Here is an 18,800-nt window from a genome sequence, read left to right as displayed (position 1 = left end):
TCTTTTATATCGGTGAGTTATTTTGATGGAAAGGCCAATGTCCGATTTTTAACTTTATCGTTAATATTGGACGATACCAATACCATGCTGATAATATCATACATCCCTGTTTAAAAAAATTAATTGTTCTCCATAAATGCAGCATATTATTTTCGGTCAAAACTTGAAAATAAAGCTCGGCACCATCTTTTGTCATTTTACATGGATTGTTAGCGCTCGGAGAATGTGTTGGAAATGGTCTCAGCTACTACCACACCGCTTTTTAGCTTGATTTTAATACATTTGATTAAGTTATAAACTTTTGAGTTATTTGAAGTGGATTGGCTGTGGAAACCATCTTGAAATGGGTTGGCTTGAAAAGGTAATCAGTTGTAGATGAACGTCTAGTGATTACTTGCTGAAAGACTCATTTAAGCTCACACTGTGGTCCATGAGTTTTCTTGATAAAAGTGATTAGTTACTGGTCAGTCCAATTTAAAGATGGCTGCCACAGCCAACTGACATTAGAAAACACAAAAATAGCTAGAGCCAAGTCAGTTTTACAGATATTGAGCAAACAGCTGGTGTGGTAGCTGAGCATCCTCCCCAACACACATTCAGTGTAATAAATGGTGCAAAGTTTTACTTCAAAATTTTGGAATTGCCCATTGGATTCAATCCTGTTTGTCTGTTAGCAAATATCTCATAAACCACTGGACAAATTTGAATAAAATTCAGAAAGTAACATTTTACGTCTAAAACTAATGAATTCAAGATGGCTGCCAGAGTTAATCAATCTTAGCCTATGAAAAAATGACTTTAACTCAGCCAGTTTTGGTTTCTGTTTTGGAATAATTTGAGTTAATCCAGATCTCCTAAAAATACCTCGGGTGTGTTCAGCCTGCTTTGTAGTGAAGGCTTCAGGTGGAAGCCATAGACAGAAGATAAAAATGAAGGGGAAAAAACAGAAACTATGTTTAAACACCTGTTATTGTAGTTACCTGTGAATACAAATCAGATAATTTGATCAGATAGGCCAAATGGTTGTGAAACTGGCAGGGCAGGACAGTTAATGCTTGAGGTCAGCTCCTCTGTTTCATGATGTTTGTTCACATCTCTTCTTTCTGTCCCGTCCCAAACAAGCATGGTTCAGAATATTTACAGTTTATTTCTGTCCTCTGGAGTTATTCTGGCTCTCCTGCATTTAACAACTCCCTTATAAAATAATATTTCATTCTTAATTGTCCCATGTAAAGTTCTCTGACCTAAACTGGAACTTATTGTCAACCATTGCCCACTCCTTAAATCTAAAACATGTATCCAGTAGCAGTCTCGGTGCATGAAAATTAGCGGGTCAGACATTGTCTTTGGTTTCTGAATTATTAACGGCAAAAATTTGGCAATTTGCTTTGGATTTTCTTAAAAATTCTATTCTTTAGAATACGGAGCCCCGGATCCTGGCAAGTGGAGGGAGCAATTATATCTACAACCAAATGTAATGGAGGAGCCAGATTAATCTTCTGCCACCCCAAGCCGGCTACCTCAATCACACGAGGAAACTGTATTTTAACCAAAATAGAAGCATTGTTTCTTCAAATTATAGGGATGACCGGTTTACGTATATGTGGCAGCCATCTTGAACTTTTTTTACGACTGGATGCAGCCACACGCCAAAATGGTAGTAGGCACCTCACTTATTTTTCTAAGTTATCACACTCACAACCACTGGTGGAGAAAGAACTCAAACACTGTACTTAAGTAAAAGTACAAATAAACAGACAAAAATGTACTCTAGTAAAAGTAGAAGTACCACATTGACATTTTTACTTAAATAAAAGTAAATAAGTACTTGCTTTTAAAATACTTAAAGTATTAAAAGTAGAGTACTTGCTGAATGTATTACACAATGCAATGGTCTACATATCTTTAAGTCTGCCTACCATATGTATATTTTCTGTAATACATTAACAGTGTTGAGCCATTTTAATGAACAATGCTGCAGATAATACATGTTTTTATTGTGTTTACTCTGTGACACAGTTCACACTTGGACTTGTGATTCTGTGTCAGAATTTCAGGGATGACCTGCAGAGTTAAATGCCATTAATCAAAATAAGAATGAGGAATGATTTTACCTTTGAAAGTTTTTATTTAACACAGAGCAAAACCAATGTGTCATTTTAACTGCAGTGAACACATTTAAGTAAAAGTTTTCTGCCTGAACAAAAGGAGCATTAGACACAACCAACAAAGGAACAGGCTCTGATCATTTCCACTGATATTTCAACTTCAGTTTGTCATCAGCTCTAGTTAAAATACTGTCTATTCAACCTTGTAATGGGTCAATATTGAACAATATTTTAACTTCCTGACACTTTTTTTAAAACTTGGACCTGAGTGTCGAGCCATTTGGAGACATGTCTTGTCTCCTAACATCCATGAACTGACACATTTTAATATTGCAGCAAGAAGTTCTTGTTCAAGTTCAGAAGAAGTTGGTTTTCAAAGATTTTTGAGTCCAGTCTGGCTCTTTTGGGAGAGAGAATCTGTCCTGTTGTTACTGAGCAGTCTTTCAATAAGGCCATGGGTGGAGCGCATCTTCTGGCTGACTCTCTAGCAGTGGAATACATTTTGGGTGTGTTAGTGGTGCTGTGGGTGCTCCCAGCTCAGTGACATATATACAAAGTACTAGAATATATGTCATTGGCCCAGCTCTTCTTGAAGGCGGGCCTAACGTTACCTGCCCACTTTGCAGTGATTCAATGGACCAGCTCCCCTCTCACCATCGGTTACTTTCAAAGTAACAAACAAATCAAAAAGCCGCAACATGAATGTAACTTGTAATGCAACACATTATAGAAATGTAGTGTAGTAGAAAGTACAGATACTTGGTGTAAAATGTAGTGAAGTAAAAGTATAAAGTGCCCACATTTAACTCTACTTAAGTAAAATACAGATACATGAAAAATGTACTTAAGTACAGTAACGAAGTATTTGTACTTAGTTACATCCCACCACTGCTCACAACACACAGTTCTAATTCATTCATGAGTTTCTGGCAGCACGATGGCTCAGTGGTTAGCACTGTTGCCGCAGAGCAAGAAGGTCCTGGGTTCAATCCCCGGTTGGACCTGGGGTCTTTCTGTGTGGAGTTTGCATGTTCTTCTCATGCATGCGTGGGTTTTCTCCGGGTACTCCGGTTTCTTCCCACAGACCAAAAACATGCATGCTAGGCTGCCTTTAAGCCCAGGCCTCCCTTGCAAAAGAGATCTGTGATCTCAATGGGATTTGCTTGGTTAAGTAAAGGTCAATAAATAAATAAATTCTGTTCCGAATCTTGACCCCCCCTGTATTTTGACTGTTGTGTTTCATGGCGTCGTCCCACGACCTTTCCCTTTAGATAAGGCTTTCTCAGCTCAGCACGCAAGACCAACAGGTTGAGCATTTAAATTAGTGCAACTCTGCTACCCGCCTGTTCTCACAACTCTTGTTTTCAACGAGTCCAGCTTTTGTTTGGTCTTTTTCAGACGCTAGAAATGAGGGAGAAGCTGTGAATGAAAATTGTTACCACAGGTAATAGAACTTAGTTAACGTAAAAATTGCTACGACCTATTGATTTTTTTTACTGATATTAAGCTCAAATGTGGTGTGGTAATAGTGGAAAGTCGTTAGTGCTAGACCTTTAATTCATCAAGCGTGGTTGCACAAGCATATGTAGACATTAAAATTTTACATTACATTTCTGATATTTAAGTATTGTAGTGCTGTATTAGATTTCTACAAACAGCATGTTTTTGTCCCGTGTCATGAAGCGAAAAGGGAGAATCGGAAATAGTTTCCATACTTCTGTCTTGTGAGCACGATAACTCGAAAAATAGGTGAGGTGCCAACTTCCATTTTGGTTTGTGTTTGCATTTAGCCATAAGAAAGGTCCATGTCAAAAATTGGGTTGTCATATCAAAATCCAAGGTGGCCACCACCATAATGTAAACTGGTCACCCCAATTATTTGAGGAAACTGCCTTGTAATTTTTATATTGTTTAAAAGTATAGTTTCCTCAAATAAGTGAGGTGGTTAGACTTATTTATTGTGGCCAAAGGCACCATTGGCTTAGCCTTGAATAAAATGATTCCCTTCACTCTTCAGTATCCGTCACTCTGCACTGCCTCAAACAAGAAAAAAACTCTCGTCTTCTCTACAGTGTGACTTCTACACATTTAAATATCTTGCACCAAAAAACATTAAAGTGTACTGGCAGTCCTTGTTTTATTACAGTCTATAAAAACACTCATCTTGAAACTACAAAACATTCACAATTCAAATCCCTCTGCGACGGGGGACATGGGTGTACTGCTTGTCACAGTTTCGGATCAGCCTTGGAATGTTGGTTTTGGTCATTCTTATGAATAAAAGCCAACCTTGCTAAATGTGTTTAAGGCTATACTGGGAGGATAGTTAAGATAATTTATGTTGTTCAGATATTCATCAGTCTGACCTAACGGGAATGACGGAATTCATAATGACTGAGTGATGGGTGTGCAAGGGCTTTAAAAAGGAGCTGCTTCTGTCCAGGAGCTTCATCGGGGGTCCAGGATTCATCAAACATGCAGGTATGTGTCTGACGCTGACTAAAGCTGAATAAGTTCTGTTTAGTTTCTTTCTTTTGTGAGTCGTGTGTGAGGCTCATCTGCTATGTTATAATGTGGAAGTAACATTCACCAGTAAAACGTCTTGTGCTTATTTTTCTTTAAAATATTGACTGATGTTTTAATGAATGCCCACTGAGACAATTGTCTCTTGAACTCAGGTCAGCATGAACGTTCTTCTTGGATATTGTGGGCTCTTGTTGATGCTGCTGTTCAGCTCAGTCCAGAATGTGGTAAGTACAAAAGATTGGAAACAATTCCCTGTAATTTTAAGCCTCTGTAGTTAAAATGTATATTTACAATAAATGAAGAGTCGTTGAACCTATTTTCTTGTATTCCTTTAAAACAGAAAGCAGACATTCCTCAAGGTGAGCAACGTTCATTGTTATTTGTATGTTATAAAGTTTAAAGACCTTTTGAAGCAGTGATCATGTTTCTTCTTCGGGGCGGCTGTGGCTGAGTGGTTAGAGCAGTCATCCTCTAATGGGAGAGTTGGGGGTTCAATTCCACGAGTAGTAACATGTTGCAGTGTCCCTGGGAAAGACACTGAACCCGTCATTGCTTCCTATGTGTCCCATCAGTGTACGAATGTGATAAAACTCTGATTAGTCTTTGTAGAGATCTAGTAGAGTGCTGTATGAATGGGTAAATGAGGGCACAGATTGTAGTGTAAAGAGCTTTGAGTATCTTGATACGATAGAAAAACACTATAAGTACAGTCCATTTATCATTTACCATACTTTTGTTCTTCTTGGAAATAGACTGCACAGAGATTAAAAAGCAGGTTCCACGTGCTCCTAGTGGAACTTATAACATCCAGCCTGCTGGAAGGAAAGTTCCATTCAAGGTATAAACTGGACTGTTTGCTACTCTTTTTGTTTATTAATGACAATATGGTAAAGTTAACAAGCTTGATTCAATATAATATAATATTGGACCTCTACAGGTGTACTGTGAGATGCGTTCTGATGGAGGCTGGACTGTTTTTCAAAGACGCAGTGGAGGATCCGTGTCTTTCGAAAGAGAATGGGCAGCCTACAAATCTGGTTTCGGATCCCTGTCAGGTATGTGAACAATAAATACCTGTATGGTTTAGTTTGTCAGTATTACATTAACATAATATCTTTAAAAATGTATTTATTTTTTCTATTTTTCTGATCTGAATAACTGATCCCTCAGATGACCACTGGCTTGGCCTGGAACAGGTTTTCCTCATGACAAACAGCAGAGACAAGAGTTGGACTTTGAGGGTGGACCTGTGGGACTTTGAAGGTGGCACAGCCTATGCAGAGTACAAGAACTTCAAACTTGGAAATGAGCAGACAGCTTACAAACTGCAAGTTGGGGCTTACAGTGGAACTGCAGGTATTTGAGCATACAGTATTTCACTCCGTTTTAGTTAATCAAGCCTGGAGAGAATTTAGACTGATAAAATCAAAACTGGTACACATAGCATTAAGGCTACCAGTACAAAAGCATTATTAGGGACTTCCTAGAAAGGCTGCCTATTATTATCCACCTGAAAAGGGCCTTCTTCTTTAAAGTGGTCCAAACTGCAACGTGAACCTCAAGTTTTATATCAAAACGATTGGCTCGGCACCGTGATATGTGCTCTTACTTTGATTGCCATTTCAAGTTACCATGGCAATGTAATTTGCAAAAAATGGTGCCATTTTTCTCAGTGAAAAACACTGATTCTTATCCTCTAACAGCCATAGTGAGGTCACATGACCAAGAGTCAAGAGGTCTCTGAAGAAAACTCTGAAAGTCATCAAACTCTTCCTAACACCACATCTTTTAAGATGCACATTATATTTTTGTTGTCTTTGCACTAGAATTTCTGGTTTGACGGTAGGAGCTATGGTTAAATCAGCCATTTTTAGAAATAATAAACTGAAATATGGTGTGGTGGTAGCTGAGAGCAATGTCCAGTGAATGCTGAATTGCAATAAAATCCATGATGGCCACCAAAGCGAAATTTAAACGGATATAACTCAACTATGTTTATACATACAGAGCTGAAATTTGGTGTGGTTATAACTGAGAAAGCCTCCCATTACATATGGTGTCCAAAAAATAAATAAATAAATAAATAAATCTAAGATGGCCACCATAGTTTAAAAGAAAAAATGACTACAATTCATTGACTTTTTTTTTTTTTGCCATACTTAGCTGAAATTTGGTATAGTGGTAGCTGAGAGCAAACCCCAACACATAGTACAGTCAAATCAAAATGTTTAAATAGCCGTGGCAGTCCCCATCAAAATTTCTAACAAAAGTTCTAATCAAAAATGTTTCACCCTTTTTCATTGGAAGGTTTTGAAATAAAACATGTAAATCAAATGTAAAAACATGTGGCTCAATGAGGTTCCAGCTTTCCTCTGACACAACAGTAATTTTTCTTATGTTTGGTTTTAGACAAACAACTGGACCTTGTAAGATTTTAAAATATAAAATATAACATTTCTAACTCTGTCCAAAGGTGATGCCATCCGTGGAGATTATCCTGGCGTAGACGAAAATGGCTATGGCTTCAGCACCACTGACCGAGACAACGATGGCTGCAATCCATGTATCTTCGGTGACATCGCTGAATCACATTGTACCCGTACAGAAGGTGGTGCTTGGTGGTTCAGCAAGTGTGGTTCTGCTGCTTTAAATGGCGAGTGGCATCCTATTAGTGACCACATCGGTTGGGCTTCAGGCCTCCACTGGCTCACCTGGAAACCTCCTGCACCTTATTCAGCCAAGGCCACCAGAATGATGATCAAATCAGAGTAATGCCTTGATTGATGTTTCTCTGATGACCGTGTAAGTTATCATCTTAGAACTAAGAACAAACAACGAAAACTTGCAGCAGACAATACAAATGATTTAAAGGCATGCCTAACCTGCAAGCATGGATGATCTGTGAAATACCTTAAAAACATAATAAATTGCTTTATCTACTTGTTGTCAGAGTTGTGTAATATTGTGGTTCTATGTAGCCCAGAGCTTTGTTAAAACTTGTGAAATTCATTAAATGAAACAATAAATGTTTCAATAACTGACTGAATCTCCATTAATGCAGCATATTATTTTCAGACAAAACATGAAAATAAAGCTCAGCTGTCATAGCTCTGCTCTCTGTCAGCTCCTCTGTCATGCTGCACACTCAGTAATCACTCAACTCATGTCACCTGTCACCGCTCATTATCCCACAGCTCCACCACCTGGTCCAGTCAGTACTTAAGCTCACTCATTCCTCTCAGTCTGGGCCAGATTCTCTATCCTGTCTCATCAGCAGTAGACTTTCCAGCATTCCATTGATTGACTCATCACGTTCATGACCCTTGCCTTGACCACGACCACGCTTTTGCCTCAGCCCTCGTCTGCTTTTGCTCATCTGATCAGGTACCGACTCATGCTCTTGTTTTTTGACTCTCTTTTTGGATCACGTACTGGATACTTCTGCTGAACAACTGACTTCACGGTATGAACTCTGCCTTTCCCTTCTGACTGTTTTTTTTTTTGGATCACGGATTAAAGGTCAAGCTCATTCTGTATCACGGACTTATCCTTACCCCTGAATCTGATTCCCACAGATTCATTTCCCCAATTAGTCTCTTTCCCCCTGCATCTACTAACCTTTATCTTTTAGTTGCAAGCCTGTTGGACTCCGTTCCAGTGGACCTTAACATCAGTTCTACTTCTACTGGCAGCCCGCCACTACAACACTACCCAATCACGAACTACCAATCAGAAGATCGGAACCAGCCCAGAACCGGACCTACTCCAGAGTTTTACTTTATTTCACAATAAATCTTTTAACCCTCTCAGTGGTTGTTGTTTGCGATCCGGCCTCTGGTTCATGACATCAGCACCATATTTTGCCATTTTACATGAATTGTTCGAGATCAGAGAATGTGTTGGAAATGAGTCTTAGCTACTACCACACCACATTTTAGCTTGATTATTATACAATTGATTGCTGAAAGACTCATTTCAGCTTACACTGTGGTCCATGAGATATTTAGCAGACACAGACCAAAAAAACGAAACAAAATTACGATTGACCACTTTTCATGACGGTGGACAAATACAAAGTTAATTTAGTCATAATTGGTTCATTTAAGCAGAGGTGGAGGAAGTACTCAAACACTGTACTTAAGTAAAAGTACAAATAAACAGACACAAATGTACTCTAGTAAAAGTAGAAGAACCACATTAACGTTTTTACTTAAATAAAAGTAAATAAGTACTTGCATTTAAAAATGCTTAAAGTATTAAAGTAAAAGTACTTGCTGAATGTATTACCTAATGCAGTGGTTTGCAATATCATTAAGTGTGCCTACCGTATGTATATTCTCTGTAATACAGTAATAGTGTTGAGACATTTTACTGAACAAAGCTGCAGATAATGCATGTTTTTATTGTGTTGAGCCTGTGACACAGTTCACACTTGGACTTGTGATTCTGTGCGTCAGAATTTCAGGGATGACATGTGGAGTTAAATGCCATTAAGCAAAATAAAAAAGAGGAATGAATATACCTTTGAAATATCCTGATGCATGCTCAATAATTCAGGTAGAAAAATCTAAAAAAGTTAAATCTGTTCCTCTGGACATTCATAAAACAAAACAAAACAAACAAAAAAAATGTAGAAACGCTTTGTCTTTCATCTGAAAGACTTCTTCAGTCTGAGGTGCTGTGTCCAGTTCAGTCTCTTAAATAGCACCTTCTCAGAGTGGATCAACCAGTTTGCTGCTGTTAGCCAAAACCAGCTGATCACATGCTCAAGAAGGACCATCAGCCTAACAATGGATCATTAGCACACTGATGGCTGTTTACTGTTCACAGAGGGCTGAGTGATACTATCAATCACAGCATTGTAAGAGGGGGACAGTTGAATCCCGGAGGCCTCCACCCCTGTTTAACGATGGACGATTTATTTTCACAAAGATGGCCTCCTTTACTCCTCTCTCAAACCATCGTTCCTCTCTATCAAATGTGAACATCTTCATCCCTGAAAGAGTGACCACTGACCTGGAGATGAGTGTAGACCGCAGAGTCCTGATGATATTGATCTTCTGTGCTGGACCTTTTGGCCAGTGGCTGTTTAGTTCCCCCATGTAAGACTGATCACCCTTCTGACACTGAACAGCATACACAATATTACTCTGTTTGTGCCGGGGGACTGGATCTTTGGGATGAACCAGTCTTTGCCGTAATGTATTTTGGGGTATAAAAGCCACTGGGACGTTGCGTTTAGAAAATAAACGTCTCAGCTTCTGCAACATACGGAATGACCACTGGTCTGGGTCTGGGTTCCTCCTTTTCACCTGATGGCTGAATGGAGTCCTGTTTGGGTTTCTTCTCTGCTTTCAGGAAGGTCCAGTTAGGATATCCACATTGCTCTAGAGCCTGTCTTGTGTAGGATTTCTCCTTCTGTCTGGCTCCTGAGTTAGTGGGGATGCTGTCTGCTCTGTGGTACACAGTTCTGACGACTCATAACTTGTGCTCCAATATACCTTTGAATTTTTTTATTTAACACAAAGCAAAACCAATGTGTCCTTTTAACTGCAGTAAAAACATTTAAGTAAAAGTTGTTTGCTTGAAAAAAGGAGCATTAGACAGACCTAACAAAGGAATATCTGATCATTTCAACTCCAGTTTGTCATCAACGCTAGTTACAATACTGTCTAGTCAACCTTGTAATGGGTCAATAGTGAACAATATTTTAACTTCCTGACACATTTTCAAAATTTGGTCGACCCATTTGGAGACAACTCTTGTCTCCTGTCCTAACATCATGAACTGACAAGTTTTAATATTGCAGCAAAAATTTCTTGTTCAGGTTCAGAAGAATTTGGTTTTCAAAGTTTTTTGAGTCCAGTCTGGTTCTTTTGGGAGAGAGAATCTGTCCTTCTGTACTGAATAATCTTTCAATAATCTTTCAATAGTCTTTCAATAATCTTTCAAAGGCCATGGGTGGCGTGCATCTTCTGGATGACTCTCCACGGTGGAATCCATTTTGGGTGTATTAGTGGTGCTGTGGGTGCTCCCAGCTCCATGAAGTATATACAAGAATATACATCATTGGACCAGCTCTTCTTGAAGGCGGGTCTAATGTTAACTGCCCACTTTGCAGTGATTCAATGGACCAACTCCCCTCTCACCATTAGTTACTTTCAAACTAACAAACAAATCAAAAAAACGTAACGAGAATGTAACTTGTAACTCAACACATTATAGAAATGTAGTGTAGTAAAAAGTACAGATGCTTAATATAAAATGTAGTGGAGTAAAACTAGAAAGTACCCACGTTTAACTCTACTTAAGTAAAGTACAGATGCATGAAAAATGTACATAAGTACAGTAACAAAGTACTTGTACTTAGCTACATCCCACCACTGCATTTAAGCACTACCAGAACCCAGATCTGAACGCAAGAGACACAGAAATAGCACAGTATAACAGCACATGAAGAACAGGGCCAAGCTGTAAGAGAAGCAGGATAAAGGTAAGTATCTGAACAATATGAATTATTCAGGGTTTGTTGGTTTAGTCACCATTGCGACTCAACGCTCCAACGGTGAACTTCTTCTTCTTCTTTGATTTTATTGGCGGTTGGCAAACAGCTTTGAGTTTGCATTACCGCCACCTTCTGAACTGGAGTGTGAACCAGAATTAAAACCCTAACCTATATTCTACTGACAAGTTCTGATTTTACAAGAAACTGAAAAAATGCCCTACTTAAAATGAGATTTGAATTTAAGCGAATGCATTAAACTAAATTTAATTGTTTAATGTTGTTTAATTGTTTAATTGTTTAATTGTTCTCATACAATCAATTTTGAAGAATACGTCTTTCTCTATATTTTATACAATCCATAAGTACATGTTTGTCTCCTGTGATTGGCCACATTCACAAATTTCTGTAGGATGTTTTCCTGTTCTTTTTAGGTTAGAATTTAAATATGTATGACCAAATTGAAGTCTTGATAAAATATCCTCTTCCCTTCTCCTCCTTGATGTTTCCCGCATCCTACTCACAATTTTTTGAATAGAATAAAAATGTCTCCCTTTCTGCTACTTGTTCCATTCCTCCTGCCATTTCTTTTTCATTTCTTTCTTTACAATAGATTTTATTTCTGAATTGCTGTATGAGATTGATAAAGAAATTTCTACTTTTTTAATAGCTTCTTTAGCAAACTTATCCATAATCTATATTCCATAATTCCATAATCCAGAATTGATCTTACCAGAGCTATATATAATGTTTTCATCGCATGCCTATCTACACCCCACTCTTTACCTCTAAGACACGTCATGGTATTGAGAACTTTGTTGGATTTACCAATAATTTTTCCAATATGACTTACCCACATAAGTTTTTTATCAAACAAAATCCCCAGATTTGAATGACTCCACTATTTCCAACTGTTGCCCATACATCTTAAGATTTATTTCATTTGGCCTTATCCTTTTAGTAAATATAGCTGTTGTAGTTTTTGCCACTGAAAATTTTGCCACAAACCAGCCACTAGGGAACACAAGCCAGTGTATCTCTTGTGCCGGTCCCAAGCCCGGGTAAATGGTGAGGGTTGTGTCAGGAATGGCATCCAATGTAAAACACTTTTGCCAAAACCATAATGCGAGTTCATTAAAGTGAAACCATACTGGATCGGTCGAGGCCCGGGTTAACAACGACAGCCACCGGTGCTATTGACAAACAGGGTGCTGGCGGAAATTGTGCTACTGTTAGTCGAAGACCACGAGGAGAGAAACGTGTCAGGAGACAGAGGGAGAAGAGGAAAGTGAAGAATTTAGGACTGAGGGTTGCAACTCTAAATGTGGGGACAATGACAGGCAAATGTATAGAACTGGCTGAAATGATGCAGAGAAGAAAGGTAGATGTTTTATGTGTCCAAGAGACCAAGTGGAAGGGCAGCAAGGTTCGCAGCATTGGAGCAGGGTTCAAACTGTTTTACCATGGTGTGGATAGAAAGAGAAATGGGGTAGGGGTGTTCCTGAAGGAGGAGTTGGCAAAGAATGTAGCAGAGGTGAAGAGTGTCAGACAGGGTGATGTGCCTGAAGGTAGAAGTAGGAGGTCTGATGCTAAACATCGTCAGTGGTTATGCTCCACAGGTTGGATGTGATGAAGAGGAGAAAGATACATTTTGGAAAGATCTGGATGAAGTGATAGAGAGTATTCCCAGGGAGGAGAGAGTGGTGATCAGAGTAGACCTGAATGGACATGTTGGTGAAGGAAACAGAGGGGATGAGGAAGTGATGGGTAGGTTTGATGTCAAGGAAAGAAACCAGGAAGGACAGATGGTGATGGATTTTGCCAAGAAAATAGAAATGGCTATAGTCAATACCTAATTCCAAAAGAGGGAAGAACATAGAGTGACCTATAAGAGTGGAGGAAGGAGTACGCAGGTCGAGTACATTTTGTGTAGAAGAGGAAACTTGAGGGAGATTGGGGACTGTAAGGTTGTGGCAGGGGAGAGCGTGGCCAGACAGCATCAGATGGTTGTGTGTAGCATGACTGTTGTCGTGAAAAAGAGAAAAAGAGTAAAATCAGAGAAGAAGACCAAATGGTGGAAGATGAAGAAGGAAGAATGCTGTGAGAAATTCAGAGAGGAGCTCTTAAAGGCTCTGGGTAGTAAGAAAGAGCTTCCAAATGACTGGGCTACTACAGCAACAGTAATTACAGAGACAGGTAGGAAGGTACTTGGTGTGTCATCTGGACAGAGAATGGATGATAAGGAAACCTGGTGGTGGAATAGTGAAGTGCAAGACGCCGTTCAAAGAAAGAGATTAGCCAAGAAGAAATATGACAGTGAGAGGACTGAAGAGATGAGACAGGAATATAAGGAGATGGGATGTAGAGCAAAGAGGGAAGTAGCTAAGGCAAAGCAGAGGGCGTACGATGAGTTGTATGGGAGACTGGACACGAGGGTGAAAAGGACTTGTACCGATTGGCAAGACAGAGGATCAGGCTGGAAAGGATGTGTAGCAGGTTAGGCTTATTAAGATAGGAATGGTAATGTTCTAACAAGTGAGGAGAGTGTGACGGGAAGATGGAAGGAGTACTTTGAGGAGCTAATGAATGATGAGAATGAAAGAGAAAGAAGAGTAGAGGTCATAGAACTGTGGACCAAGAAGTGGGAAAGATTAGTGAGGGTGAAGTCTGGAAAGCTCTGAAAAGAATGAAGAAGGGGAAGGCAGTAGGACCTGATGACATACCAGTGGAGGTTTGGAAATGTCTTGGAAAGATGGCAGTGAGATTTTTGACTCAAATATTAAATGGCATATATGAGGGTGAGAAAATGCCTCAAGAATGGAGAAGAAGTGTGCTGGTGCCCATTTTTAAGAACAAGGGTGATGTACAGAGTTGTAGCAACTACAGGGGAATTAAGTTGATGAGCCACACAATGAAGATCTGGGAGAGAGTTGTGGAAGCAAGACTTAGACGAGAGGTGACTATCTGGGAGCAGCAGTATGGTTTCATGCCAAGAAAGCGCACCACAGATGCCATCTTTGCTTTGAGAATGCTGATGGAGAAGTACAGAGAAGGCCAGAAAGAACTCCATTGTGTCTTTGTGGATTTAGAAAAAGCATATGACAGAGTGCCAAGGGAGGAGGTGTGGTATTGCATGAGGAACTCTGGAGTGGCAGAAAAGTATGTTAGACTGGTACAGGACATGTATGAGGACAGCAGGACAGTGGTGAGATGTGCTGTAGGAGTGACAGATAGCTTCAAGGTGGAGGTGGGATTGCATCAAGGATTGGCTCTGAGCCCCTTCTTGTTTGCTCTGGTGATGGACCGACTAACAGATGAGGTCAGGCAAGAATCCCCATGGACAATGATGTTAACAGATGACATTGTGATCTGTGGTGAGAACAGGGAACAGGTGGAAGAGAACTTGGAGAGGTGGAGGTATGCACTTGAAAGAAGAGGAATGAAAGTCAGCCATAGTAAGACATAGTACGTGTGTGCATGAGAGGGAGGCCAGTGGAACAGTGGGGCTACAAGGAGCAGAGGTCACAAAGGTGTAGGACTTCAAGTACTTAGGGTCCACTGTCCAGGAAAATGGGGAATGTGGTAAAGAAGTGAAAAGAGAGTCCAGGCAGGATGGAGTGGATGGAGAAAAGTCTCAGGAGTGATTTGTGACAAAAATGTGTCAGCAAAGGTCAAAGGAAAAGTTTGCAAGACAGTGGTGAGACCAGCTATATTGTATGGTCTGGAGACAGTGGCATTGACAAAAAGACAGGAGAAAGAACTGGAAGTGGCAGCAATGAAGATGCTAAGGTTCTCCTTAGGAGTGACAAGGCTGGATAAGATTAGGAATGAGAAAATCAGAGGTACAGCACAGGTTGAACAACTGGGAGATAAAGTTAAGGAGGCCAGACTGAGATGGATTTGGCATGTCAAGAGGAGGGACCGTGGGTATATTGGTAGAAGGATGTTAGAAATGCAGCTGCCAGGAAAAAGACCAAGAGGAAGGCCAAAGAGGAGATATATGGATGCAGTTAGAGAGGACATGAAGGTAGTTGGACTGAGGACAGAGGATGCAGAGGACAGAGTGAGATGGAGGAGGATAACTCGCTGTGGTGACCCCCTGAAGAACAAAAAGCCAAAAGAAGAAGAAGAAAGAAGAGTTTTTGCCACTGAGAATCTGAACTGCCATTTTAAAGCCCGTGAATCTACTTCTAACATTGCCTCTTGTATATTATTATCAATAAATTCACAATTCCTTCCTCTATTCCATAAAATCCTATCATCTGCAAACAATGAAATTCAAAAGTTCTGATCAATACAATGAAATACATCATTTATCATAACTGAAAAGAGTATTTGGCTAACGATACTTCCTTGTGGAGTACCATTTTCAACTGTATATACTCTGAACTAAACTCATGTCCTACTCTAACACAAATTCTTCTACTGTATCTGTTAACAAACATCTAATCATTTGAAAATGTTTCCATTTAATCCAAGTTTATTTAGCTTAATTAAAAGCCCTTGCTTCCTCATCATGTCAAACGCCTTCTCTATATAAAAAATACAGCAATTCGATTTTCTTTATTAACTAATTCTTTCCTTATCTCATCTTCCAACAATATTGCTTTATAAAGAGTACTTGTTCTTTTCCAAAGTCCACTCTGATATACTTTTAACATGCATTTTGTTTCTGGATAATAAATTCATCTATCGTTAATCATTTTCTCCATAAATTTACCTACATGAGAGGTCAAAGCTATAGGTCTATAACTATTAGCCTGATTTCTTTACATTTTTCTGTAAGATGTTTTTAAACATATAGTCTAACAGCTTCAGGGTAGAAGCTGTTCCTCAGTCTAGTGGTTCTACACTTAATGCTCCTCAGCCTACTGACTGAGGGGAAAGAGACAATAAGTGTGTGTGCTGGGTGAGTGGGGTCCTTCATGATGCAGGTGGCCCTCTTCCTGCATCTGGAGGTGTAGATAAATGTCTGTGATGGTGGGGAGGTTGACTCCAACAGACTTCTGTGCAGCCTTCACCACTCTCTGCAGAGCTTTTCTTTCTGCAGCTGTGCAGCCTCCATGCCACACGTTGATGCTGGAGCACAGGATGCTCCCCACTGGACACCTATAGAAGGAGGTGAGGACTGAGCTTCCCAGACCAGCTCGTCTCAGCCGTCTGAGGAAGTAGAGTCTCTGATGAGTTTTCTTGATCAGGCTTGTTGTGTTGTTGCCCCAGCTGAGTTTGTCATTCAGGTGCTCACCCAAGTACTTGTAGCTGGAGACCACTTCCACTGCAGATCCTCCTATATTCAGGGGTTGGGGGGTAGGTGTGCTTTTTCCGTCTTAAGTCCACGACCATCTCCTTCATCTTTTTCACATTGATGTTGTTCTTCCTGCACCAGCTCTCCATGTGTTCCACTTACTGCATGTAGCTGGACTCATTGTTTGTGATGCATCCCACTACTGCAGTATCATCTGCAAACTTTACAATATGACAGCCTTGATGGGTAGGTGCGCAGTCATACGTGAGCATAGTGAACAGGAGGGGGCTCAGCACACAACCCTGAGGGGAGTCAGTGCTGAGGGTTTTGGTAGAGGAGGAGAAGTTGTGAATCCTGAAAGACTGCAGTCTATTTGTTAAAAAGTCCAGGACCCAGTTGCATATGGAGGTTCTTAGTCCTAGTGTGAGTGGTTTGTCCATCATTGATTGGTGACATCCATCCATCCATTTTCTTCTGCTTATCAGGGGTCGGGTCGTGGGGGGAGCAGCTTAAGAAGGGGGGCCCAGACTTCCCTCTCCCCAGCCACTTAGGCCAGCTCCTCCGAGGCAATCCCGAGGCGTTCCCAGGCCAGCCGAGAAGCATAGTCCCTCCAGGGTGTCCTGGGTCTTCCTCTGGGTCTCCTCCCAGTGGGACGTGTCTGGAACACCTCACCAGAGAGGCGTCCAGGAGGCATCCTAACCAGATGCCCAAACCACCTCAACTTGCTCCTCTTGACATGGAGAAGCAGCGGCTCTACTCTGAGTCCCTCCCGGATGATCGAGCTTCTCACCCTATTTCTAAAGGAGAGGCCCGACACCCTGCGGAGAAAACTCATTTTGGCCGCTTGTATCTGAGATCTTGTTCTTTCGGTCACAACCCAAAGCTCATGACCATAGATGAGGGTAGGAACGTAGATCGATCTGTAAATTGAGAGCTTTGCCTTTTGACTCAGCTCTCTATTCACCACAACAGACCTGTACAGCGCCAGCTTCACTGCAGACACTGCACCTATCTGCCAATCGATCTCACGCTCCATTTTCCCTCATTGGTGAATAAGACCCCAAGATACTTGAACTCTTCCACTTGGGGCAGGACCTCCTCCCTGACCCGGAGAGGGCACCCTACCCTTTTACAGCTCAAGACCATGGCCTCGGATTTGGAGGAACTGATCTTCATCCCAGCCTTGTTGCACTCGGCTGCGAACCACTCCAGCGAAAGCTTTAGATCACGATCTGATGAAGCCAATAGGACCACATCATCTGCAAAAAGCAGAGATGGAATCCTAAGACCACTAACACGGAACCCCTCAACACCTTGGCTGCACCTAGAAATTCTGTCCATAAAAGTTATGAACAGAATCGGTGACAAAGGGCAACCTTGGCAGAGTCCAATTCTCACTGGGAACAAGCCCGACTTACTGCCAGCAAAGCGGACCAGGCTCTGATATTGGTCATACAGGGACCTAACAGCCCGTATCAAAGGGCCTGGTACCCCATACTCCCAGAGTACCCCCCACAGGGTTCCCTGAGGGACGCGGTCGAACGCTTTCTCCAAGTCCACAAAGCACATGTAGACCGGTTGGGCAAACTCCCACGCACTCTCCAGGACCCTTCTGAGAGTGTAGAGCTGGTCCAGTGTTCCACAACCAGGACGAAAACCTAACTGCTCCTCCTGAATCCAAGGTTTGACTATACGACGGACCCTCCTCTCCAGAACCCCTAAATAGACCTTACCAGGGAGGTTTAAGAGCGTGTTCCCCTGTAGTTGGAACACACTCTACGGTCTCCCCTTTTGAATAGGGGAACCACCACCTCGATCTGCCAATCCAGGGGAACTTCCTCCGATGTCCACGCAATATTGCAGAGTCACGTAAGCCAACACAACCCTACAACATCCAGTGCCTTAAGGAACTCCGGGTGAATCTCATCCACCCCTGGGGCTCTGCCACCGAGAAGCTTTTTAAGCACCTCGGTGACCTCAGCACCAGAGATTGGAGGGCCCGACCCAGAGTCCCCAGGCTCCGCTTCCTCAGTGGAAGACGTGCCGGTGGGATTGAGGAGGCCTTCAAAGTATTCCGCCCACCAACCCACGACATCCCAAGTTGAGGTCAGCAGCACACCACACCCAATATAAACAGTGTTGGTGGTCTACTGCTTTCCCCCCCGAGACGCCAGATGGTGGACCAGAATCGCCTCAAAGCCGTGCAGAAGTCATTCTTCGTGGCCTCTCCGAACTCTTCTCATGCCCGAGTTTTTGCCTCAGCAACCACCCGAGTCGCATGTCGCTTGGACTGCCGGTACCCATCAGCTGCTTCCGGGGTCCCATAGGCCAAAAAGACTCGATAGGACCCCTTCTTCAGCCTGACAGCATCCCTCACCGCCGGTGTCCACCACCGGGTTCGAGAGTTGGCACTGACAAC

At 41.5% G+C, this 18,800-nt stretch overlaps 1 protein-coding gene across 1 annotated transcript; it reads left to right on the top strand.

Moving 5' to 3' along the window:
• Positions 1 to 4,792: 4,792 nt before the first annotated feature.
• LOC119428548 (fibrinogen-like protein 1) lies at positions 4,793 to 7,406 on the top strand. Its single transcript, XM_037696231.1, has 6 exons — positions 4,793 to 4,858; positions 4,975 to 4,993; positions 5,387 to 5,472; positions 5,572 to 5,689; positions 5,805 to 5,990; positions 7,108 to 7,406. Exons 1-6 carry the CDS (start codon positions 4,793 to 4,795, stop codon positions 7,404 to 7,406), a joined length of 774 nt encoding a protein of 257 aa, XP_037552159.1.
• Positions 7,407 to 18,800: the final 11,394 nt, after the last annotated feature.

Source organism: Nematolebias whitei, chromosome 22 (genome assembly GCF_014905685.2).
Source record: "Nematolebias whitei isolate Nwh7 chromosome 22, NemWhi1, whole genome shotgun sequence".
In the NCBI taxonomy this organism is placed as follows: Eukaryota; Metazoa; Chordata; class Actinopteri; order Cyprinodontiformes; family Rivulidae; genus Nematolebias; species Nematolebias whitei.
Note: the sequence above shows the minus strand (reverse complement) of the source record. Positions and strands in the feature narration are given on the sequence as shown.

What these genes read in the sequence shown, in the direction of transcription:
- LOC119428548 (XM_037696231.1), top strand. Translation starts at nt 4,793, where the DNA reads ATGAACGTTCTTCTTGGATATTGTGGGCTCTTGTTGATGCTGCTGTTC. An exon ending in GAAGGAAAGTTCCATTCAAG is followed by an intron (nt 5,473 to 5,571) that starts GTATAAACTGGA and finishes GGACCTCTACAG; the next exon opens with GTGTACTGTGAGATGCGTTC. An exon ending in TGGTTTCGGATCCCTGTCAG is followed by an intron (nt 5,690 to 5,804) that starts GTATGTGAACAA and finishes CTGATCCCTCAG; the next exon opens with ATGACCACTGGCTTGGCCTG.